This window comes from Watersipora subatra, chromosome 4, assembly GCF_963576615.1.
Source record: "Watersipora subatra chromosome 4, tzWatSuba1.1, whole genome shotgun sequence".
NCBI classification, from domain to species: domain Eukaryota; kingdom Metazoa; phylum Bryozoa; class Gymnolaemata; order Cheilostomatida; family Watersiporidae; genus Watersipora; species Watersipora subatra.
The window spans coordinates 65,270,640-65,297,162 of NC_088711.1; the positions used below are offsets into that span (position 1 = coordinate 65,270,640).

At 37.6% G+C, this 26,523-nt stretch overlaps 3 protein-coding genes across 3 annotated transcripts; 1 reads left to right on the forward strand and 2 right to left on the reverse strand.

Annotated features, from left to right (window-relative positions):
- The first annotated feature begins 14,335 nt into the window (after window positions 1-14,335).
- Window positions 14,336-14,833, forward strand: LOC137394513 (octapeptide-repeat protein T2-like). Its single transcript, XM_068081236.1, has one exon. It carries the CDS (start codon window positions 14,336-14,338, stop codon window positions 14,831-14,833), a length of 498 nt encoding a protein of 165 aa, XP_067937337.1.
- Window positions 14,834-16,644: 1,811 nt separating this feature from the next.
- On the reverse strand, window positions 16,645-17,454 carry LOC137394515 (uncharacterized). The gene has a single exon (XM_068081237.1). It carries the CDS (start codon window positions 17,452-17,454, stop codon window positions 16,645-16,647), a length of 810 nt encoding a protein of 269 aa, XP_067937338.1.
- Window positions 17,455-17,770: 316 nt separating this feature from the next.
- LOC137394516 (uncharacterized) lies at window positions 17,771-18,376 on the reverse strand. The gene has a single exon (XM_068081238.1). The coding sequence runs from the start codon at window positions 18,374-18,376 to the stop codon at window positions 17,771-17,773; it is 606 nt and encodes a 201-aa protein (XP_067937339.1).
- Between the last annotated feature and the right edge of the window lie 8,147 nt (window positions 18,377-26,523).

The window sequence follows — 26,523 nt, forward strand, 5'->3', positions numbered from 1 at the left end:
CTCGATATCCGCAGAGTAATTGGTTGGCAGAAATTGCAGTTAAAACAGTGAAAAATTTGTGGAAAAAAGAGCGGGGATAAGGATATGGCATTGTTAGTGTATAGAACAACCCCTTTGTCAACTGGGTACTCACCCGGGGAACTAATGTTTGGCAGAGCGGTTAAATTGAATTTGGGTGTGAGCAGTAAAGGGGAAGTAAATTACGAGGAGTTCGAAAGTAGAGAAAGGGAAAGGAAGTTGAAATTGAAAAGTAGTTGGGATATCCAGCATAGGGTATCAAAATTGCTGGAATTAAAACCAGGACAGGTCGTCTACGTGAAAGCGTCTACTGACACAGAAGCAGCAGGTACGGTGGTAAGAAGGGACAGTACACCAAAGAGTTATTGGATACGGGTTGGTTCGGGTGAGATTAGGAGAAATAGAAAACATCTGTTTCCTCTTAATAACAATCTCTCCTGGAGTTCCCCTAATGATGCTAACACCGGGAGTCAGGGTGCTAACCATAACATCCCTAATGATTTTTGTGAGTTGTTTGAGGATAGTGAGGAAGGTGAAACACAGTACTGGGTAGACAACCAGCCTAGGCGTAGAGGAGGTGGGGAGAGAACAGGTGGTTTAAATGACGAATCGGAGGAACCACCGGTGCCACGGTTAGAAGTGGCCTAGCCAGTGGGGATCCCGATGTGAGTAGTCGAGATACCCAAACTTCGCAGGGTACTAGAATAGGGGCAATAGCCACAAGCGCAGTTACAAGGAGTGGTTGGGTCAGTAAACCGCGGCTAGATAAAAATAGTTTTTACTACTAACTGTTGTTAAAGGTGGTTGCCATGTTGCAGATTGTCGTAAAGAAATTTCAACTAAACTATCCAATCTTGATGGAAAACAGTTCAGGTGGCAAAGCTAGTGGTGACGGACGACCGGAGAAGAGCAGTGAGGAGAGAGTAGTGGAGAGGAAGGATGGTAGTGAGGCTAAGAAGCCTGTGGTATATGGCAGTAGTGGTCAGCTTTGGTGCATGATCTGTAGAGTTAAGCAAGATCACTTGGCGGTGAATTGCTCTGGTAATGCTTGCAGGATGTGTGGGAGAAGTTGACACTGGCAGAAGGACTGCAAGGTACCCATCTGTCAGTGATGTGGTGAGACCGGGCACGCGGTTGGTGGATGGCTCGCCGAGGTCCAGGTTGGCCAATGACCACAGAGGCAGGGAAAAGGAAGGGCAGTGAGGAAGTACCATCGCCTCAGAGGAAGGTGAGGAGTTATGCTGAGGTGAGTGGCGGTGCTGGGCAGGCTGTTGTACCGCTACCCATTATGGGGAAGGTAAGCTCTTTTTTAGCGGACATGTCCAGTGATGGGATGATGGACAGGGAAAGTTGCCAGAAAAAGATCGCTAGTACTTAGTGCGAGGAGGTGGAGGTACGTAGGAAGTTTGAGGCAGAGTTGGCTAGACTGGCTGCCGAGCGCAGGGCAGCGGTCAGTGAGTTTGAGAATGTGGAGGCATTCAAGGCGGTCATTGAGCAGTTGGCCGAGGTTCAGAGAAGGATTGCAGGTAGTAGGCTTGCACCGAAGGAGGGTCAGGCCGAGGTAAATAGGTCTGGGCCTATACCAATTCCCAGCTCTGTGGCGCCATCCCCTGAGCAGCCGGTTGCGGCCCAGGGGAGAGACCTCCCACAGGATACCTGTTAGGCCCCTCTCTATTGGGGAGAGCGTGATCAAGGCGGAAGGGGTGGAATCTGAGGTTAAGGAGTCGTTACCGGCCCAACCACCAGCTTCCGAGCCAGTTGAGAGTAGTGGTGGTAGTGGTGGAAGCAGTGTTGTTGGTGACAGAGGTCACGGTGGTGGTGACGGAGGTCATGGTGGTGGTGACGGAGGTCACAGTGGTGGTGACAGAAGTCACAGTGGTGGCGACGCAGGTCACGGTGGTGGTGACAAAGGTGGAGGGGATCAGGAGAGTGAGGAGAGTAGTGCCGCCGTGTACGACGGCAGCCCCGGGTTGCTCGAGAGCAATGGTACACAGGAAGTGTTGATAGACCAGGGCCAGGGTTAAAGAGTAAGGTAAACTCCACCAGCAAGGTGAGTTCCTGAATGAGTTCAAGTGCATTTCTGGTTAGTTGCCCATACAGAAAAAAGAAAAGAAAAAGGGCATGTTGTATAATCGGGTTGTTGGGCAGCGGGCTACGCTAATGTCCGAGGTCATGGTAGTTACAGGTAGTTACGAGAGGTTACGAGAAGTTACGAGTGGTCAAGGACGTGGTAGTTTCAAGGCAATACATAAGCGTGGGGAGATTCAGACGGAGTTCTTCTTCGCTTTAATCACATGTGAGTACGTACATTTATACAACAATCTAGGAAGGTCAATTATAAAAATCTTGATTATATTAACTAGAAATTCCACTGTCATACAGCCCACGACCAAAGTGATATTAGAAAAAAGAAAGGGTACTGATGGTTGAGAAATGCAATATTAGCAGTCAAATAGGATAACTGCAATGGTAGCTGTAATGTACTGGGTGCGGGTGTTATTATATACAACAAATAGCAATAATGAAAGGAAAAGATTATAGGTTTATATCTCTCCTCCTGCAAAAAGAGAAATGCAATATTGGCCAATATTAAAAGTAAATTGCACTGATATTATTAGAATAACCAATATTATTAATATAGTAGTAATATAAAACCAATGCACAATTTTGTTTACATTTTAAAACGTCATAGCTATCAATATCACGAAGTGTGATATTTATATAGATTTTTATAAATTCTGTACTACGTAGTCATTGTTCTGTAGTCATCCAAACTTATAATTACTTATTGTATTAATCTAATAAGAAAATGAAAAAATTGAAATCGGCAAAAATGAAACAATTTCTGTACTCCCATGTTAATTGCCGAAACCTTCGGCAATTCGACAATGCTATAGACTGGTGAAAAGTGCACGTTATTTTTTCGCGAAATGCGCACGACTTGATCGTTCTATTATCTGCGGACCGCTGTTTTAACTTCCAGTCTTAACTTTTATTAAACCAAGCTTTTCAAGCGTTTTGTGACAATTTTCGTCCTAATAAATCTGTCTATTTGTGAATAATCCGATCAGATGGGTAAGTTTTTAGAGAATTTCGACAATTTACAAAGACTTGGTAACATATTTAAATAGTCCTATAGGTTTATATGTGTTTTGTATCATTATTATACTTTAACTAATCTGCAAAACGATGGTTAAATTTGTTGATGAGATTTCGAGACGAGTGTTTGAGACGTTGTTGATGAATAATTTTCATAGGTTGTGTGCACATGCATTTATCATAAAAACTCCCTAACTTTGCATCCTCTCGTTTGGTCGTGGGATCAACAATACAGACTGATTAAACGGTCATTAATCAAGATTAGGCGTATCTGAGCGTAAGTACTAACAAATTAGCAGTGTGTCTGCGTTTGATAATAAACCTGAGCTACTCCCTAATAGTTGTAAGATTGTAGGATAATCCAATACTATCAATAATCAACACAACGACACACAAGAGAGATAACATTCCGATACCGCAGAAGACTCGCACATCTAATTTACAATTTGTAGGTAACTTTAAAAGTAATTAATGTTTAATGTTCAAAATGACATATTATTTTTTCTTGGCTCTCTTCATTGGCCTCTTCTTGATTGAGAACTTCTGTAGGTTATCAGCTGTAGGTCGTTCATGTATTCCGTACGATTCTGCTGGAGGAACTGCTGAAAATATAAATAAATCATTATAAAAACACCTTCAAACTATTAGCAAACAACTATTCGCTTGGCAGTATCTCGGCTTTATGTTCAGCCTAGGGTAGGGGGTTTGGAGTAGAGCAGACAGCTTAAGGGTGGGTACAGCGGCTTGTGGCTTAGTGTCAATCACCACTAAAACACTACTTATGTGGGCAAACAATATCTCGGTGTTCCTTCTTGCAAAGTTCTATGATTTTTTATTCAGATATTGCTTTTGCTCTCTGGTCATCTCAAGGGGTGTAAGTTTCTCAGGCAGCTCATCCTTGAGTGGGCTATGCTGAATCCAACTTGTAGTACCTGCGCATGAGATGCAGAGTTGTCTCACCATGACGCTCCCTCCGCAAACAAAAGTTAAATTTGTGACTCTAGAGCACTGTTTCTGTTATCAGAAAAAATTTAAAAAAATTACTTGAAGCACCAGCAAAAAATTTCTGATCATACTATACCTGGAGTTTCATTTGTAAAAGTGAACTGGTGGACTGACTTAATTCCTTTAATTTTGGAGAAGTAGGAGGCAGGAAGGTAGACCAATCATACGTCGGAACTAGCACTTAACCATTTTGTGAACCCACAAGTAATGCTTTTTTAAAGCTGACGACCTCTCTATGCACTATAACTAGTAGAAATTTAGAGTTTAGAGTTGACGAAGGATCCATGAACTACATCTAGTAGAAATTACCAAAATTCATAAACCAAGACCACTGATCAAACCAATCATTTCAAGCACAAAAACATCGCCTAATATTAATCGAAAAATCAATTTAATTGAGTGTACAAAATGTTGTTGATAAAAACTAAGCTCTCTAACTTCATGAAACAAACTCTCGTCGATGTCGTCTTTTGAACAAATCAAAGAACAAGCCGAGACCAAATTTGTTATGACCCGCAATCATGAAGTTGAGTTCCACATTGACATTCAAGCCTCTGGCGACTCTCCATGCTAGCTACATCAGCATGAAGTTGTTCTTGTTCTGACCACTACAACTACAACATGTATTATTCTCACTCCTCTCCTATTCAATTAGAGCCAAAACCTTATTAAGACAGCATAGAAGTAGGGAAGTAGTAGTAGAAGAGTTTATCATTGGTATGTGATAAACTGATTGGAAACGCACTGTCGTTATCAACTCATACACAGTTATCTGCATGTTTTACTAGTGAGTTACGAGACGTCTGTGACTGGTTTGCCTCCAAGTAGTGGTGTATGTAAAATATGATGGTGTTGCACCCTTTACCAACATGATACTCGTCGATTAAATATGCGTTTGACAAGGGAAGGCTTCGTCAGTAATGCCAAACACTAAACACTTCTTCGAAGTTTTGAAGTACACTGGTTTGGGGTATAGTGAATTTAACGGATAGTGTACATAAAATTATATGCCACCAAATTATTTAAAACTATAAATTTGTGTGATTAATCATGTTTCAAGTGATAAAGCGTGGAAAAATGAAATTGTGAGTCGGCATACAGATGGTTAACATTTTCATTAAAAGTTGCATACCTTTTGACCCATATCAAAGAAAATGTGGAGGCACAATCTAGCTTTAGCTTTCTCTATGGACCCTTGTAGTAGAGGTGAGCTATAATAGATGCTGCTAACAAATATTCATCCTGTAGTTCCAGCACAGTCTCCTTCTTCACATCACTTGTTAGCGTGATACTACAGATAGCCCACACACAATAAACCTAGTACAAAAGTTTCAATCTTTTCAATTACATGCACCAAATCACAACATTGTTACTCAGTCCAAAAAGTTGGGAATATGGCTGTCTGGCAGATTTTTGAATGTGTCTTAACTAAGTTAATAGTTGCATGTCAAGCACAAGTTAGATGTAAAAAGGGATGTGTAAATCTACAGAAAATAATTAACAAAAGTTGAAAAAATCTACAAATGTAACTACACTTACTGGTAAATTATAGTGTTGTTACTTTCGCATGTCCAGTACAAGTCAGACATTGGCCGACAGCAATGCACTCCTGGAAAGAGAAGCTTCCATAGTTGTTTAAAGCTGCACACACTCATTGAAGTTGAAAAGCCGCTACAAACTGCTATCACTTCAGAGTATCTTCTATAGACAAACTTCTTCGACCTATGAGAGGGTAAAACTTAAGTATCCTTTTTTGAAATCCCACTAATTAAACCAGGCAACACCAGACTGTGCTGATCGAGAAATTTGATCATCAAAGTCTGAAATGCTTTTGATTGTTTATATGTGATGCACTTATTCTTCCCACAGTTTAGTTTTCTTGGCACAACTGACTTGGCATTCTTGTAGTGAGCCACGAGCACTTCCAGCTTTGTGATACCAGTGGTATGCAAGTATACAAATCTGCATATGGGTAGTCCTAAATGTCGATAGTCAGTTCTCAATTTCTGCCTGGGGGTTTGCCAACTTTTCATTAGAAATAGTGAAAGTACTAGAATCAAATCCAGTTTCTATTTTTGAGAGCAAAAGAATCTCCAGTTTAATATTAAAAAACTCTGCACATGCATTTCTGCACTCAGTCACTTGTTCATTCAAAAATTGAAGTAAATGTTAATTACAGTAGCTGAAGGTCAGTTATCATCATCACTCTCTTCATTGTCACCGCTTTTGACATCAGTTGGAATATCAAAGTGCTCATTAAAAGTGTCCAAAATGTCAGAGTTATCTTCAAAGTTGGGCAAAAAGTAATCCATTACTTTTACCCAACGCCATTTTCAGTACATCCGGTTTAGCATGGCAACAGTCTTAAACAACCTTTTCCAAGAGATAGAGGCTTCTATTGGCTAAACTGACTTCTGTGTCAGAAAGAGCACTCTTTGATTGATCCGGATGCATGTGTTGCAAAGATCATAACCAATGTTATAATTTCAGTTAGTGTAGCTTCAAAGTCGAATAACTCAACTTTGTGATTTGCGACTTAACTATGATTTCTGAGATCGCAACTCATATGACCAATAGGAATTTATTTATAAAATAGTCAAGTACTTTTAATCCTACTCAATATGAGGCAGATCACACACAAAATCCTATTCTTTGCCATTCAAATTGTCATCACTAAGATTCTTTTCTGGAATAACATGTCTTTTTTGCATTTAATGTTTATTTTGTAGTATTGGTCTACAAGCCCACACTTTGATAAGCTACTTGGCACATTCACTATCCTCCCTCCATCTGTTCCTTTGTATATGAATTCCGATTTCTGACAGAAACCAGTCTGGTGGCATAGCTTTTCGGGTGAAAGCGTACATAATATTGAAAGTGGCAGCTTCGTTCTATTGGTGAGGCAGGTCAATATGATGGCAAAGTATTTTTTTATGTCTTGTGATTGCTACTAAAACTGTCATCTTGCATTCTTTTGTTAACTTTTGTACGTACTGCCGATGACACAAATGAACAAGGACGCTTTTGCAAATGGAGTTTTTGAATGTCAATTCTTCAGCTAGACATTGCCCGTCTATAATGCCGACTGAACTATCAGCCGCAATATGATTTGAGTCAAAGAAAGTGGTTGTCTTATATGGCATGTACATGTTCAAACCAGGATTTTCAAACCAAACTTTACACTACCGCTTATAACCAGGTTGACTTGTATGCCAGAATTTACGATAGACATTGACGCCAGTTTATGTCCGCTACGCATTCTATAGATGTTGTTACTATTACTAGACCGCTTGAATGCAGATATATCTCACAGTCAAAGACAGCTATACATTGGTAATCCTTAACACTCTTCCACCTCTAAACTGACATCACTCAGCGTTTCAAATATAGTCTACGGAGGTAAGTATACACCTGATGGGTACATTAGTTTTGTTAACAGAACATCTACATTCAAAGAGGTTTAGTCATTATAAAGATGTTGGTAGTTGTGAGTAGAATGCGCTTTTTGTATGACTCTCTATATTGTAATAAATTAGATCTCCAGCAGGAGTTTCCATCTTGCTGCAGACTGCTTACTGGAAATCTTGGATAAGGAGATCCTGTCTATCCAGTCTAACGTGGAGTGGTACTTTAGGAAAATAAAGAGACATGCACCCTCTACTGCAGAGCCTATATCATTAACTTCTGTTGACTCTATTACTTCTCTGGCTTTTCCACCGCTTTCTGTAAGTTCGGCTTCACCTACAATCTGACCTATCCCAGCTTCACCATCACTTGTAGGTTCTGCTTCACTTCAAGATCTGCCTGTCTCAGCTTCACCACCTCCTATAAGTTCTCCAACATCATCTGTCTCAATTTGAGACAATTCTGACTCACCTGCACCAGTTTCATTATCAACTTCTTCGCAATAAACCTGTCTCTCCATCCCTAGCAACAATCCTTCCAGTGTGAAAGGTAACCATAAAATAAAGTAGAAAAATGTTCTCTTTTTTAATAATATTTACTTCAATTCATGTGGAAAAGAGTGTTTTTTTTCTCTAATTAAAACTTTGTTATGTCATTAGATGCATTCTACAGTGCACCCTCGAGATACGATGTTAATCCGTTCCAAGACTGGAATCGTATAGTGAAAAAGTCGTATGTCGGGGTATAGAAACCATTGTAATTATACAATGGGAAAAATGCAAGGTAAATATCGTCCAACATTTTATAAAAATGCGGTACATATTGAAAATTAGTAACGAAATAGTATGTTAATTTATGTTTTAGTATGTATTTAGAATTAGTTTACTGAATTTCAACTTATTATCATGAAATTTTATCCTTCATTAGTTTCTGTCTTCACTTTCGTTATAAAATTTAGCGTGTCTCGTTGAGATGCCAATCTCTCATGCCAATCTAGCGATGGGCTTAGCTGTACTACTACAAACCTGGCCTTTGATATCGGGATATCGGACAATCGCGCTTTTGTGCCTCCTGTCACGAGAGTTTTTTGATACCACTTTTGCCACTCGCAGGCCGAGCGATGCAGTTATCGAAAGCGGCCTCTCACACACCTGACCATTTAATGGCTACAGAAAACAAAAATGAAATTTTATTTACTATTATACAGGACGTACATACCTTTGGAGTAACGTGACTTTAGCTGGTACATGTAGCGAATAAAGCAGAGAGGAGGTAAAAACGTATCAATGTTAATTATGTTGCTGTACACTTGAAGGTTAATTTAATACGTAATAAAATAGAATTTTTAGCAGGCGAAAGAAAGTTGTCTAGTCCTGTCCAATTTTTTTTCTGATTTGAAAGAAAAAATGCTGGTGCAATGCAGAAAACTGCTTGCTAGTTAACGCTTGTAGAAGGATCCAGAGAAGGTGCTACAGTAGTTTTTTTGTATGAAACGTGCACAAGAATCAATGTAACCATACGTACTAAGTTTGTACGTATTTATACACTAGAAGACAAGGCTTTAACAAGTTTCAGAAAGTAATGTGAATGCATCAACTATCTTGAGTAGCTAGTTATATGAGTTACATACATACGATGAATTGTATTCACATAGGAGATAACAAGCCCATCTGCAAGACATGATTAAACAAGAAAATAAAACAAAATCAAAAGGAAACAAATAAAACGAATAAAATATGAAAAACGTGCCACACAAGAGATAAATAATATATATTATACATGTATTGTTTTAATGTACCATTCCACATCAGTAAATTAAACACTTGAAACATTTCTGCCAATGTTGGGGTTTTCTGTATCTTCTACATCCTCGCCCTTACTAATTGGTTGCTCCTTTTGAATGCTGATCGCATGCATGGCCTTCTAACTCCTTCAAATCTTCAGTCGTAAGCTTCTTCTTGTGCTTGCTTTAATGGAGTTCTTGTTTTAATAATAATTGCAAATGCTGATTGGTTGCAATCATATTCCTTGACAATGTTAATAATACGGGTCTTTTCTTCTTATTTACGACATCCAACTTTGTTGACATAGAAATCATTTTTCCTTCGTTTTGTATCAGTCTCAGATTCCATAGCCAACGAATTAAATGTAGATACTCGTAGTTATATACGTATGCTGACTAAAAGTTTATAGTAAAATATATTATAACGCTACAAATGAATATTTCCTCTGCCTTCAATATTTTACACGAAATTTTCTACGCGGAATTCTGACATTGGAGAAGTCGATCATCGTGTCTCTTCTAAACATTCTGAAAATGTTTTCGGCACACTATGTTTTGGTGTCTTTTTTATTTCGACGTGCGTTATGAGCACATCGACCGCCAAATTTTAACTCGGGCGAAACTTTTCTCACAATCGTATGGGGAAATAAAATTCGTATAGCGAGGTGAAGATCTCACAATTTTTGACTTCGTAAGGTGAAAAAATTGTATATCAGGGTAATTGTATCTCGAGGGTACACTGTATTATAGTACTGTACAATTATAGTTTACAGTACAGAGCATTTAGAGAATCTATTTATAGTGTTCGGTTTTACACTGAAATTTGACTTGTACTGTGGTGTAAAAGTGGATAAACGACATAAGCCAAAGACCTCATGTATATACATAGATTGGATCGAATCACCTCTGGCTTTAGCTATTATTGGCGAAATCTCTACTATGATGTAAGACAACTAATACGCTGTTTTATTTCCCAAGTCAACAACCTTTGCTTTCTAGTAGTTTTATAACAATTCAGTTCTATCGATTGGAGACACACACTACCTTTGTCAACTTGCTCGCTGAATGTTATCTGTTCATCCCAAATGAGTAGTAGGTCAGGTGACACTATATGAACCTGCTACCACTAATACGTGTAATCTGGTGTCATCTGTACAGGGGTCAGCCTGACAGGGACTAAACTTTCAACCTTCCTACAAATGGTGAGGGTTAACTGGACACCTTCGCAGAACCAAAAATAACATACATGTATGTAAAATCCCTGTGCTAGTCTAGTGATGCATCGTGGTAGCATCTACTGGATGAGGATAAACAAACATATTCATTGACTAACCACTGCAATGGATTTTAAATGCAGCACATATCAACTTGTTTTTGCTCGCTTAATGTCGTTTACTTTCTGTCAAGTGAGTGACTCTGACTCAGCACAAATTACAAATCACTAAAAAACATTCACGTGCAGCTCTATGGAAAATTGCACATGTAGCAATTTCTAATATCAGCTCAAACGTCAACTAGGTGTACAAGGTTTGCGCTAGTTTGCTCCCTCTCCTTCACATCATGAAAAGTATGTTAAGAAAAAATGCAAAAAATTAACAATTACTAAATCTAGCCGAGTAGAATAAACAAAGAGCAATAAAAAACCTGTGCGTCAGACAGCATTCATTACAAAAGAGCTCCATAGATACAACATAAACATCGTTGCTCTATGTGAGACTCAACTGTCTGGCAGTATGGTTGAAAATGGATGCTTTTTAGAGGGGAAGGCAGGAGAAGGAATGAGTCCAGAGTGGTGTTGGCTATCAAGAACTTCGTCATCAAATGTTTTAAACAGGATCCGATATCCATTTTTGATTGGATCGTGACAATGAGACTACCGTTTTAGCGAAAAGTGTCATAAGCACTTACTATTGTAAGTGCTTGATTACATACTGCAATCAAGTGAGCACCTACAATCACTGCATGAGATGCAGTGATTGTAATTGCTCACTGTGTACTTCCTCTTTGTTGCATCAGGGTTTGCCATAATGAGATCTCAAGCACTTAGAATAGTAAGTGCTTATGACACTTTTCACTGAAACGCGAATGTTTTTCAGTGATTTGTAATTTGTGCTGAGTCAGAGTCACTCACTCGACAGAAAGTAAATGACATTAAGCGAGCAAAAACAAGTTGATATGTGCTGGCATTTAAATCCCATTGCAGTGGTTAGTCAATGAATATGTTTGTTTATCCTCATCCAGTAGATGCTACCACAATGCATCATGTGATTAGCACAGTGATTAAACATACATGTATGTTATTTTTGGTTCTGCAAAGATGTCCAGTTAACCCTCACCATTTGTAGGAATGGTGAATGGCTAATCTAGTGATGCATCGTGGTAGCATCTACTGGATGAGGATAAACAAACATATTCATTGACTAACCACTGCAATGGGATTTAAATGCCAGCACATATCAACTTGTTTTTGCTCGCTTAATGTCATTTACTTTCTGTCGAGTGAGTGACTCTGACTCAGCACAAATTACAAATCACTGAAAAACATTCGCGTTTTAGTGAAAAGTGTCATAAGCACTTACTATTCTAAGTGCTTGAGATCTCATTATGGCAAACCCTGATGCAACAAAGAGGAAGTATACAGTGATTTAAGCAATACCATTAAATGTGCCCTCATAACTGAAAAGTTAATTATTGCTAGAGACGTGTAAACTAGAGTTGAGATTGGAGGATTGGTCTGGTGTCTTGGCGGCATAAGGTACCAGTGAATACAACACAAACAGTCAACTTCTACTGAGTTTTGGTTCAAAATATGGTCTGGCCATCACAAACACTGTATTTGATTATAAAAAGCATCACCAAACTACCTGGACGCATCAACAGTCAAAGCACTGATACCTCTTATTCTACATCATTACTATACAATCTTATACTTATGATGTGTTAGACACCAGAGTCATGAGAGGCTCTACTGTAATTTTGGTACATACCATAATATGGTGTGTGCATAGCTTGAGTTTGAGTTGAATGTGTGCTTTTCACAATATTCTGAGGAAATTTTACATACCTCAAAAAAGAGGAGCAGCTTAACTTTTTGTCAGAACGAGCCTATAGTGTTGAAAGACAAAGACAAGATTAGGTGTTAAATCTTCCTAGAACTGTAGATAAATATGGACTTAAACAATTCCAGCAATCAATGCAGACAAAGAGATGGCCAACATCCCAAGTTAAGAGGAACTTCAAATGGAAGTACAGGTAATACAAAACAATGAAACATCTAGAAGCCGTGGAATTCCTGCAGAAATTTGAAAACATGGTGGACTAAGACTGCAAGAGAAGTTGCCTGATATAATTGTACACATCGGGAAGTCCGAGCTATTAATCAACAACTCAAAAGATGCAAGCTCTTTTTCATGGCTCTTGTTTAAAAAAGCAGCAAGAAGGAATTCAAATGCTAGAGAAAGATTTCTTTTCTGCTCATTGCACAAAGATCTTAGTATGTATCATTCTTGATCAATTAGATCAGATATAATTATTATCAGATCCTATCGGAGACTCAAAAGAGTTATAAAGAAACCGAAGCACCATAGACATGGTCTTATGTCTTCGGGAAACTCAGAAAAAAATGTAGTGAACAAAACTTGGAGCTCAACACATTGTTCATAGATTTTTAAAGAATCTTTAATTCTGCTTCACAAGATGGGTTCTGGAGTGTGCACCAAAAATAGGGATGCACAGTAAAAACTCCCAATCTGATCAGAGTATTGCTTGATGAGATGCAGGCATAAGTGGTTCAAGGTAAAGACTCGTCAAATGAGTTTGCAGTCACAGATAGAGTCAAGCAGGTCTTTCTTAGCTCCCAAATTGCTTTTCATCTACTTGGCCGCAATGCTTTATGTAGATTTTAAGGATGTACATCAGGGACACATACAGGCAAGACATGGCACAGATTTTTTTACTTGCCTCACTTCACGGCAAGAGCTCATATCACCATACACCTGGTTGGAGAGATACTATTTGGAGATGACAGCGCATTGGCTGCTCATTCTGCCTCTGAAATGCAGTTACTCTTAAACAACGTTGCCACAGCTGCATGTCTGTTTTGCATGAAGATTAATATAAAAAAGACAGAGTGTATGTACCAACAAATCAAAATATTTCGTCACTCTCCTGAAGCGAAAAGCATCTTTATCAACAAAACCACTGGTTAAAGCCGCACACACTTCACCTACCTTGGACACTGGCTAACACTTCTGAGATTGAAAAAGTACTGTGCAAAGCCGGTGCTGCTTTTGGCAAACTTCAGTATAAACTTCGGAAGAACAAGCATGTTTCAGTCAGAGTGAAGTGTAAAGCGTATCGAGTAGTGATTCTGTCGACTCTCTTATATGATGCAGAGACCAGGATGATTTATCAAGCTCAGGTAAAAAACTACATGCTGTGATGATGAGCCACGAAAAGAACATCGTAAGCATCAAGTGGCAAAGTCAAATCACAAATGTAGAAAAACTTGAAATGTACAAGCCATTTATTAATGACTGACATCCTTAAAGAAACAAACTTAGATGGTTGGTTGAGACATGGATAGAAAGTGGAACAACCCGGGCTCCCATGTTAACTATTATACTCATAATTATGCGATGGTAAATAAAATCAAAAAATCAGAAGAGAGAGAAAGGCAAAGAAAGAGACGGAGAGGGAGAAATGGAAAGGGAAATGGAGAGGGGAAAATGCAGAGAAAAAGATATAGAAAGAAATGGAAAGAGATAGAGTGATAGAAAGAGAGAGAGAGAGAGATAGAGAGAAATGGAAAGAGATAGAAAGAAATGGAGAGAGAAATGGAGAGATAGAGAGAGAGAGAGATGGAGAGAGATAGAGAGAGATGAAGAGAGATAGAGAGATGGAGAGAGAGATGGAGAGATGGAAAGAGAGATAAAGGGAGAGATGGAGAGAGAGATGGAGAGAGTGATAGAGAGAGAGAGATGGAGAGAGAGATGGAGAGAGATGGAGAGAAAGATATAGAGAGAGATGGAAAGAAAGATGGAGAGAGAGATGGAGAGAGAGATGGAGAGAAAAATGGAGAGGGAGAGAAAAAGACACGGAGAGAGAAAGAGAGATGGAAAGAGAGCGACGGAGAGTAAGGGAGAGGGAGAGAAAGAGAGACAGAGAGAAAGAGAGACGGAGAGAGAAAGAGAGAGAAAGAGAGAGAGAGAGAGGGACAGACAGAGGAAGGAGAGAGAGAAGAGAGAGGGGGGAGAGAGGGAGGAGAGAGAGGAGAGAGGGGGCAAGATAGGAGGAGGGAGAGAAAGGGGGGCGAGAGAGGAGGAGGAAAGAGAGGGGAGAGAGAGAGGGGTAGGGAGGGAAGAAAGAGGAAAAGAAGGGGAGAGAGGAGTGGAAAAGGGGAGAGGGGGAGGACGACAGAGGGTGAGAGAGTTTAACTCATTGTTTTCCACAAAGATTGGAAGACCTTACACTCATTCTGTAGCGGTCATATTTGTTGTAATTATGATGCAATATAAAGAGTAATGTTTAATAATTGTTACATGTTTGGGGCCCCTAAATCCAACTAGAAACTAGGCTCTTAGTATTTGATCAGTGGCTGACCAATCTGCCATAATAGGTTCCCATTATGGCAGATTGTAGATTTCCCTTTGGCAGATTCCCAATCTGCCTAGGCTCCCATAATATAACACAAGCTTCCAAAAAGTAATCCAGCACACCAGAAGATGAATATATAACAACTATTATTGGACCATGTAAAAGTGTTTCAGTTTGTCGGTTGGACAGATTGATATCAAGTTTGTAAGTAAAGGATGAATTATTTATATGATATATAAATATATGATACTGCATATATATGTATATATGATACTGTATATGATTTGTATTTATAGGATAGGAACTGGACATGTATATGATCTGTACCGTAAAACCTCTAATTGAATGCCACCTCTATCTGACCATGACTATGAGAGAAGGGCTGAAAATAGAGTGCGGCCTTTATTTGAAGGCCACCTCCATTTCAACACCGCTTTGAAAATCTTTGATCTTTAGAACCCATAACCACAAGGGTTAAGTAGCAGTGTCCACAAAATTGTATTAACAATGAATCGTTTATATCAATAACAATTAATTAATTTAATTTACAGGATTTATTATATATATTATTCACAAATATAGGATATATTATAAAGAAAATCTGTATAGAAATGATGTATTCTGACTGGCACAATTTTTTGCCATCGAATATCGAATAATCACCATTTTTAAGTCAGGGTGATTATTCCACATTCGTTTGAGAAACATTGCAGCCTTAAATAATGAATGCTTCATCATTTCGATATAAAAAAAGCAAATGAAACTACTAGTTCAACAGAAAATGATAAGTGAACAGTATTATTAAAAATAGTAGCAGTTAGTTAAAAACTGAGTGTCTGCTGAGAGAGTTGTTCACTGCAGCAGCTAGCATCTTTGTTATAGTTACTTTTGGTAATCTACTTTACAGGTTCTCTCAGTCTCTGCCCTACCATTAACTTGAGGAAGAGCTGAACTCCTGGAACACATGCCTAATCCTTTCAGCGAATATTATGGAGCTTGTCTGTAGTCACCCAATAAGAAATGGGTTAGGCAAAGGCTAGACAAGAAGTTAACAACATACGTATGGTCGTATTCATTCCTCACACAGCCTTTAGCAGTTCTAATGCTCTGGTGTAATATTCTAATGCTTGTCTGTAGTCACCCGAGGAGTTGTATACAAGACCAATGTTATTGTAGGAGGCAGCAATGTTAGTATGGTTGGTATCCTCTCCATACACAGCCTTTCGCATGTTTAATGCTGTCATGTGAAATTTTTATGCTTGCCCGTAGTCACCCAAGGAGTTGTACACTAAACCAATGTTATTGCAAAATGTAGCAATATCAGTATGGTTGATATTCTCTCCATACACAGCCTTTTGCATGTCTAATGCTTTAATGTGATATTCTAATGCTTGTCTGTAATCACCTAAGGAGTTGTATACAAGACCAATGTTATTGTATGAGATAGCAATATCAGTATGGTTTGTATTCTCTCCATACACAGCCTTTTGCATGTCTAAAGCTTTAGTGTGATACTCTAATGCTTGTCCATAGTCACTCAAGGAGTCGTATACAATACCAATGTTATTGTAAGAGGTAGCAATATCAATATGGTTTGTATGCTCTCCATACACAGCCTTTCGCATGTCTAATGATTTCATGTGATATTCTAATGCTTGTCTGTAGTCACCCAAGGAGTAATATACTGAACCAATGTTATTGTAGAAGGTAGCAATATGAGTATGGTTGGTATCCTCTCCCTACACAGCCTTTCGCATGTTTAATCCTTTGGTGTGATATTCTAATGCTTGTCTGTAGTCACCCGAGGAGTAGTACACAAAGCCAGTGTTATTGTAGGAGGTAGCAATATCAGTATGGTTTGTATTCTCTCCATACACAGCCTTTTCCATGTCTAATGCTTCGGTGTGATATTCTAATGCTTGTCTGTAGTCACCTAAAGATTTGTATGCTAAACCAATGTTATTGTAGGAGCTAGCAATATCAATATGGTTTGTATGCTTTCCATACGCAGCCTTTCGCATGTCTAATGATTTCATGTGATATTCTAATGCTTGTCTGTAGTCACCCAAAGAGTTATATACTGAACCAATGTTATTGTAGGAGGTAGCAATATCAGTATGGTTTGTATTCTCTCCATACACAGCCTTTTCCATGTCTAATGCTTCGGTGTGATATTCTAATGCTTGTCTGTAGTCACCTAAAGATTTGTATGCTAAACCAATGTTATTGTAGGAGCTAGCAATATCAATATGGTTTGTATGCTTTCCATACGCAGCCTTTCGCATGTCTAATGATTTCATGTGATATTCTAATGCTTGTCTGTAGTCACCCAAAGAGTTATATACTGAACCAATGTTATTGTAGGAGGTAGCAATATCAGTATGGTTTGTATTCTCTCCATACACAGCCTTTTCCATGTCTAATGCTTCGGTGTGATATTCTAATGCTTGTCTGTAGTCACCTAAAGATTTGTATGCTAAACCAATGTTATTGTAGGAGCTAGCAATATCAATATGGTTTGTATGCTTTCCATACGCAGCCTTTCGCATGTCTAATGATTTCATGTGTTATTCTAATGCTTGTCTGTAGTCACCCAAAGAGTTATATACTGAACCAATGTTATTGTAGGAGGTAGCAATATCAGTATGGTTTGTATTCTCTCCATACACAGCCTTTTCCATGTCTAATGCTTCGGTGTGATATTCTAATGCTTGCCTGTAGTCACCTAAAGATTGGTATGCTAAACCAATGTTATTGTAGGAGCTAGCAATATCAATATGGTTTGTATGCTTTCCATACACAGCTTTTCGCATGTCTAATGATTTCATGTTATATTCTAATGCTCGTCTGTAGTCACCCAAAGAGTCATACTGAACTAATGTTATTGTAGGAGGTAGCAATATCAGTATGGTTTGTATTCTCTCCATACACAGCCTTTTGCATATCTAATGCTTTGGTGTAGTATTCTAATGCTCGTCTGTAGTCACCCAAGGAGTTGTATACTGAACCAATGTTATTGTAAGAAGTAGCAATATCAGTATGGTTTGTATTCTCTCCATACACAGCCTTTTGCATGTCTAATGCTTTGGTGTGGTATTCTAATGCTTGTCCGTAGTCACCCAAGGAGTCGTATACAATACCAATGTTATTGTAAGAGGTTGCAATATCAATATGGTTTGTATGCTCTCCATACACAGCCTTTCGCAGGTCTAATGATTTCATGTGATATTCTAATGCTTGTCTGTAGTCACCCAAAGAGTTATATACTGAACCAATGTTATTGTAGGAGGTAGCAATATCAGTATGGTTTGTATTCTCTCCATACACAGCCTTTTCCATGTCTAATGCTTCGATGTGATATTCTAATGCTTGTCTGTAGTCACCTAAAGATTTGTATGCTAAACCAATGTTATTGTAGGAGCTAGCAATATCAATATGGTTTGTATGCTTTCCATACGCAGCCTTTCGCATGTCTAATGATTTCATGTGATATTCTAATGCTTGTCTGTAGTCACCCAAAGAGTCATACTGAACTAATGTTATTGTAGGAGGTAGCAATATCAGTATGGTTTGTATTCTCTCCATACACAGTCTTTTGCATGTCTAATGCTTTGGTGTGATATTCTAATGCTTGTCTGTAGTCGCCCAAGGAGCGGTATACTGAACCAATGCTACTGTAGCAGCTAGCAATATCAGAATGTATGGTACCTTTTCCATATACAGCTTCAAGGATGTCTAATGACTTGCAGCAACTGTCTAATGCTAGCTCATAGTTACCCAGTCTACCATTAACTATTCCAACAGCTAAGACACATCTCTGGCTAGGTCTAGATGCTTGGTATTAGGATATAAAACCTCATCGGTGTTCAGAGCCTTGGTAAAGTATTCCAATGCTTTACCATACTCACTCAAATCCAGGTATACTGAACCGATGTTTGTGTAAGTAAGGGACGCGTCTCTGTGTTTTTTGTCTACACTTTGAGTATTTACATTTGACAGCTTCAGATATTGTTCTCCCTGCAAAAATGGTTGGTAGGTATTGGTTGTTTACTAAGGTTATGACTACTGAGTTAGGTTGAATCACTCGCAGTCCAAGTCAATTTCAACATAAACTTACAATCAACTTCACTTTACTAGAAATGTAATCAACTACTCATCAATTTAGTTAACAAACTCATTATTTATGAGGTACAACTAAGAGGAGAACTTATTAATTTTTATTTAATGTGAAGTCTCTATTAGCTAGAATACTCAATAAGTAATCAAATCATGAGTAAAGGTATACGATGTGCAGAAGAATAAATATAAACATCGCAGCAAATGGACAAAAAAATGTAGAAACACAGTATCTTTCTAGTAGTAGTTCTAACAAGAAGGTGAGTTTAATCACACACTCTGACTAAAGGAGAGGTGTAAACCCATCCTCTCTTTGCAGTTAATTTAAAATTTTGAACTCAGTTTAATGTTTGAAGCTTAGACTGTATGAATAATAAATTAACAATGAGTAATTTTTTTCAGTCAGATTAATATACTGACATTTATCTAATTCATTAATATAGTAAAGTACTAATAAAAATAATTTCAATAAAAATCAATTATAATGTACAATCAAACAGCGGGAAACAAATTTATACTTGCTCAGTACAGTCCACATGTGTTGATGGTTTGGAAATCTGGCATACCTTTTTGGTTTATGCAAGTAATCAAACATTCAGGGGTGGATTATCTATGTTAATGAAAGGATAACATAATAAATCAATTTGTTTGAATTTCATTTAGAAATTTTAAGTGTATGAAAAAATTTTAATCAGCCCATGATTCTACAAATGTCTTTAGAGTTTAGAGTGTCGGCATACGATATGCAAGAATAATCTGGTTGAAAGGGCACTGAAACTAAGTGTTTGGCATTTCTAATTTGGCATTTCCACAGTATCAAATATTGCAATAGCGCAAGAAGTCATGTGTTAACGACTACAGCTCAAAATGATTTGTTAAAATATTCATTTATAATTCATATTCATAATATAAATTAGTGTTTGAGATATCTTCCTTTAGAGTGCTCAGCACATTGTTGGGTGTGGTATCTTGTTGCAATATTGTAATTTATTGGATCTTCACTTATTATTAGCATAGGTGACATCGTAATTAGCATCTGATTGGATGAAATCAAATCAGATAAAATAAAACTTCTTTTCATTATAAAAATAGCGAATCAGACTTCTGATATCGGTGTTAGAATAATCCAGGAACATCAGTAATGATGAAATATTATCTGCATATCTATCACCTGCATATATACCTGTGATACTCTTCAGTATAGGTTATACTAATATCTAACCACACAACATCCGTACACCTACCATGATGGTCTGTGTCTATTGCTACCATTTGACTAAGGGTGTTATTCTACTACTGCTGTAAGTGTAGATATACTTCTCTGCTAATGCATTATGTTCTCTCAATACCGTTACAGCACTTAAAGTACATGTAGCCTTCCTACCTTTCTACCATCCTTCAAGTATACAGCCGGTGAAATGATAGAACTGACTAACCTCTTTAAGTAGTTGTTGGGCAGCTTTGTAGTCACCAATCTCTTTGCTGCAATGTGCTGCCAGCAGCTTCCAAAGACTTTGTTGAGGCTGCTTTTCAGAAAAATATTGAAAGCACTCCAAAGCTAACTTGTAGTTGTGTGAGTAATACAAAAGGTATGCGCACAACTGTAGGCGCTTGTTGAATAAAACATCATCCACAGACAAGTGACTGATCTCTTTTAGCTCAGCAAAGGTTGTTGAGGTGATGGGCTGTCCAATTACTCTGCTGACTTCGTCTGTAGCTTCCCGGTATTGGCCAGTGAAGTAGAGTACTTCTGATTTTAGCCAGAAATCTTCTTGAGGAACTTGAAGACCTTGAAGCAATGACGACACATCGATGCTTGACTGTTTATTATTCTCAGCAAAAGACTTGAGATCCAACATCCTGGAATTGACGAATCGTTTGATTGGGATGAGAAGACAACCCATAATAACAACTAGATGGGAAGGAACAGCATAGGACAATATCTGACCACCTTGGTAGTATTTGTCCACTTGTACAAACTTTGTTTGAGATCTCACTTTCAGATAAGAAGAAGTACGGATATATATGGAGAGAGCAAGCAGTATGTTCAGATACTGGAAATGTCCTGAGGACAGCTGACCCTTCTTTTTCATCTCTCCATAAATTTCGCAAGACTGGCTAGCAATGAGTCCAAGACACATCTTCAAATTGTTAGCAGAGAGAGTTGGATATCTGAATATCTTCTCTTTGACCGTGACATTCAGATTCTGAGGAGGTCGAAGGATACAAATTCTGGTAAGAAGGTATATTTATCAATATCACTTGTGAATAAATCGAAACGTTTATTCTTCACCTTTGCTCCTACAAAAGAGTCTTCATATGATTTTCTTTCAGAAACAAACTGTGCATACAGCTGGCTCTGATCAGGTGAATTCTGTGCATGCAGTTCTTTTTGACAAAGTGAGTCCTCATTTGAAAATATGATGACAGTAGAGGAGAGCATGTCAGATTTATCTGCAAGGCGACCAACTGGTTTTTCGGCTTCATTTCTGTAGAGCTCCATGAACTGTTCTACCGTTAATGTCAGACTCAGACCTCCCTCCTTACCATTTCCTGTTGGGATGTTACCAGAGTTTGTAGTGATACCATCTATTCTGTAGCCAGTGACAGCTTTCTTAGCTAGCTTACTCAACTCACTGTTTGTCTTCAACTCATCGATATCAAAAGGACTTCAGAGGACTCTCACCTAGATTTCCTATTCTGAAGTAGCTGTCTACTGCTAGGTTTTCAAAGTAATCTGATTCCTTCTCCACGATGATAGCATACTCTAGATCAGAGTAAGGAGGTGCATCCCCTTTTGCTATGGAACCTAATCCAATGATAGCAAACTTACATGGAGCTTCTTCATTTCTTTTTTCCAGCACATCAACACTTGATTGAAGAATCTTTTTTGAGATGTTGATAAGTCCTTCACTGCATGTCTTGCTGGCTGCAAACACTTTTTCACAAAACGATTTCGCCTTCAAGAGATTTTTTTCACTGAATATGTCATCATTGTTCAATGCGATCATTGGGTCATCAAGCTTACCAAAGTCTTTCCTGGTATCTTCTCTATACTTCTCTAGAAGTGCCTTATGGTTACTGATCATCTGCTGATGTTCATCATAGCTGAGAGGATGATTTCCTTTATACCAACTTTCTTCTATGTCATAAACTAGTCTACGCCTTTCAGCAGTTGGTTCTAAAGTCACACAGAAGTTGGTTAGGCCATGGGCCTGTAATATAAAATAATAAATATAACAACACATACATTATTTATCTTCCAGTATTGTGAGTAAAACTATAACATGTTCAGATGTACTAGGCTAATCAGTAACTTTTAGCTTTTTACCTATTGCTGTGCTATACAATTGTTAGAAAAAATTGAAATGTGAAAATGAGACCACTCTAGTAAATTAACACAAGTTTAACAAAAATCTAACCTGGCACTGGATGAAAAAAGGGGGGGAGCCTACTCTACCACTACATATAAATAGAGGTCTACACAGAAAAAAGGAAAGAAGCACTCTTATTCTAAACATTGCACCACAATTGCACTATTGCATGCTCAGATTATACAGAAGATGTATGTATGTACACTTTATGTGAAGATATCACATAAAGTGTGCCATATGACATTCATGTTATTAATTAATTGAAATAATGCTAAACCTTTTATTTTTTTGAATGTCTTATTTTTTCTTCACACAATATAATTAGAAACTTTAGAGAGAATGGTTAAGCTTTTTGAGCTTCATATTGTATTTCTTTATCAAACTTGTTGTTAGTAGCAAGTTTCTGACAGATTGTTGAACTTACAACAAAATATGGATGTGATTTAGTTTCTCAAAACTTCATAATTGTGTGTAGTAATAATTTGTCTAACAAGCAACTGTAAAGTTATCAAGCATTATGTTGTATACAGTTGAATTTTATTGCTGGAAAAATTTTGCAGCAATAAAATTTTGCAGCACAGAGTCAACTATTCTATCATACTTGTATGTGATAGGTAAAGCAAGCATCTTGCAGTTGAAGTATAACACAGAACCAGGTTATTTTGCCAGGTATTTCTATAAGAAACTTATCAAATGTGGACACATTTAGCACATGAACAACTGTATTAGCAAACAGAAACCTCTTACAATCAGGTCAACATTCAACATTACAGATTCTCACATCTGATGATCCAGCATCTCACGTTATAATTAGGTACCGTAAAACCTCTATTTCAATACCACCTCTAATAGAAAGTTCCTATAGGAAAAGGGTTGAAAAATAAAGTTATACCCTTTAATTGACCACCACATTTATTTGAGTGCCATTTTGACATTCTTTGACCTTTACGAGCACATTGTAGAAAGGTTTACCCAAAATAGTACTTATAATGACTAAATTTTATGATAATTATAACAATATGATGACTATAAATATGCTAATAATATTACATGAATAGCGATTAGTTTATTGATGTTGGTGCAGTGCCATATTCTAACTGTTGGCGTGCCTGAAAAGATCGATCGCCGCAATCATTCGATCCATTGTCACCAGATACGTCAATAATGTGGTTTTCAATCTGTCATGAAGACTAAAGCGTTTTGACGAGCGGTGAGAATACTCTTCAAGAATGACATAGCAGCAGTCATTTTTATGGCATAGCAAAGTCTGCTTTATAACTCTAAAAAGCTTTACAGTTTTTTTTTTAAAAATTTATAAGCAAAGCCATTAAAATAATTGATAACTGTATCTGACTAATAGTAGCTGCTTGTAAAACTTGGTCTTATACTTTGATGTATGTGAATGAAAAATGGTTTAGCAAAGATTCTGAGTCCAGTGGCATTAATATCGCTCCACCCGATAGATAGTGCAAAATATAGGCAGCATTAGTGTTGTTTCACCCTTGGATGGAATTAATATACCTTCTCAAAAGTCCGATGAGCTGCTTGCAAAAATACAGCGTCACCCTCTATTTAAATTCACCTCTAATAAAACACCACCATCGGGTAGGGTGAAAAAATACAGTACAATGGTGCTCAAATAGAAAATGTACAATATCTATTTTGAGTAAAGACAATTTTAGTGATGCAATAGCCTCTATTCTAGTGTTTCCTTAAATTGCTATTCATGTGATTAGACTATAATAGTCTAATCACAAGAATGTGTTATAATAATTATAACACAAGAAATTGAGCTCACACTTTCCAGGTTTGATTTCAGTATCATATTTTACAATAGAGTTACCCATATTTCAGTATCACATTTTACAATAGAGTTACTCATATTTCTGGTATGATGAGAGCCATGTGACTATTCTGATTACAGTACTACTGAAGGTGTATTTAGTATCTTATATATTTTAGCTAAACTTATTATATACTAATAACATATGTATGGGTGCTTCTTATGGAGAGTCTGACTAGTTCTCTAATCTAGTACAATTCAAACCATATTCTCAGTCTATCTATCTAACTTGACTAATTTACAAAGAAAAGCTACGGCTAAATTGTCAAACTGTGACATCACGGCAAACTCTACTGAACAACACGTAACATACACCACCCAGTAAGTATGGAATCAATGAATTCTGTAATCATACTCAGGATCATCCTTTGCAAGTAATGAAGTTAATGAGCCTGCCAACTTTAGTGATGCCATTTTTACAGTTCATTCCTTGGCCACATATCCTTCAAACTTCATCTTTAGTGTTCGACTTATACACACAGTTTTAACATCAAATATGTAATTATTAAGTTATCATTATCATCGTTGTCACAGACATTCTCGTCGATGCCATTGAGTGCTAGACTTGGGTATGGCAAACATGGGAAGCTTTTGTATACAAAAGTTGAGTTATTATTATACTAGATTATGCGTTATGCTTCAGTGTTTATTTAAGTATACTTACATGTAGGTGCACAAGTGTACATTTGGTATCCCTATATTTCAATAACACATATGGAGTGCATCATGTTGATTCAGAGTTGTGCACACATGGCGTTACCATACGAACTAAGTGTTTCTATAGACATTTGCATGATGCGGATTAACTCTGGCATCTTTTTGAAAAATGTTAAGTAATTGCACGCTATAAGTTAATAATTAGCGATGCAGTTAGCGACACACGTGTTAGAAGTGTCAACACGTGAAACTCAATGAAGAAAGAAAAAACTTACAATTTAAATTTAAAAGCTAGCCCGATGTTTTAATGTGCATCATTCACAAGTGCTGTTTCTCTTATTCACAAGCATGATGGATTTGATGAAGTTTTGCGAATCGAAAAACTTGCTTAGCTAGTGGATTTATGCCGTTTTCATGACGCTGTTAACTGGCAGATTGACTCAAATTTATGAATCACGCTTGTCATGGGAATAGTGTGTGTGCACCATGTGCGTAACTCGAGTACTCGGCATCGACTGATGATGAACTGCCTTAGAATCAGAGTTTAACATTAAAAGCATGCTTACTGGTAACTCATGATGTACCGTATGTTCAATAGTTTACTGAGAACAAAAGAATAGGCACAACACTAGCTCAATTCCTGCATAGTCTGGGAGGGGGAGGTCCTAAACAGTTTATAAATTATCAACTTCCTACATGAGAACTAGGGCCATTTCTGCTAAGAGGGTCTCAACTGGCCCTCAAACCAATCAAATTATGTCAGCTGAAGACCATTCCTATAATTGTTCTCAGTCTTCTCTGGCTACATTAACATGTAACTTTTTTGAAAAAAGGCTAAAAAAAGTAACAGTAAATGACTAAAACAAATATGACCATTGCTAAGGATTTCTTAAACCTGAGTTCAACTAAAAAGTCTTATCTGCTCTACAGAGACACATAAAAGCTACTTTAGTTTGGACTTCCAATATACAAAACTACTCAAATTGTCCTGACTACATTTGAAGGCATTCTTGGGTGAAAACCCTTTAATTAAATCTATATAAATGTCAAATTTGTCGTCGATAGTGATCTGCCCAGCAATAACTGGTTAAAATCTGGAAATAAAAAATACACTTCATATTATACTTGAACTCCCATATATTGCAACCCCAAGATCAAAGACAGGCAACCTAACCACAAGGCCACACCATTCTTACCATTCCAAGCGCTCTTACTATGTACTGTATACTCATTTCCTGATTGTACATGCCAAATTGCTAATTAATTATGCCCACGGGTTATGATGTCCATGTTAAAAGATCTTTTTGACCGTTCTATGAAACACAAAGCTATTTTTTCTTTGCCATACAAGAGCAAATGTGTTTCCCATCATACGATATCAACAAAGATTCAAAATTAAATCAAGACAAAATTTAAGTCTGGCAGTCGGTGTATTAATTATGTTGAAATACCAAAAATTTGGTTATGCTGCGCGATGAAATCCCTGTAACGACGCTTGAAGGAGGTACGATGCTTCATCTCTCAGTTCGGCGTTATCATTATAAGACATGGTGAAAACAAAACCAGGAACAGATAGTCGATAAAACTTAAAACAATGACTAAATTAAAGCTCAGCTTAGAAAGTGCAG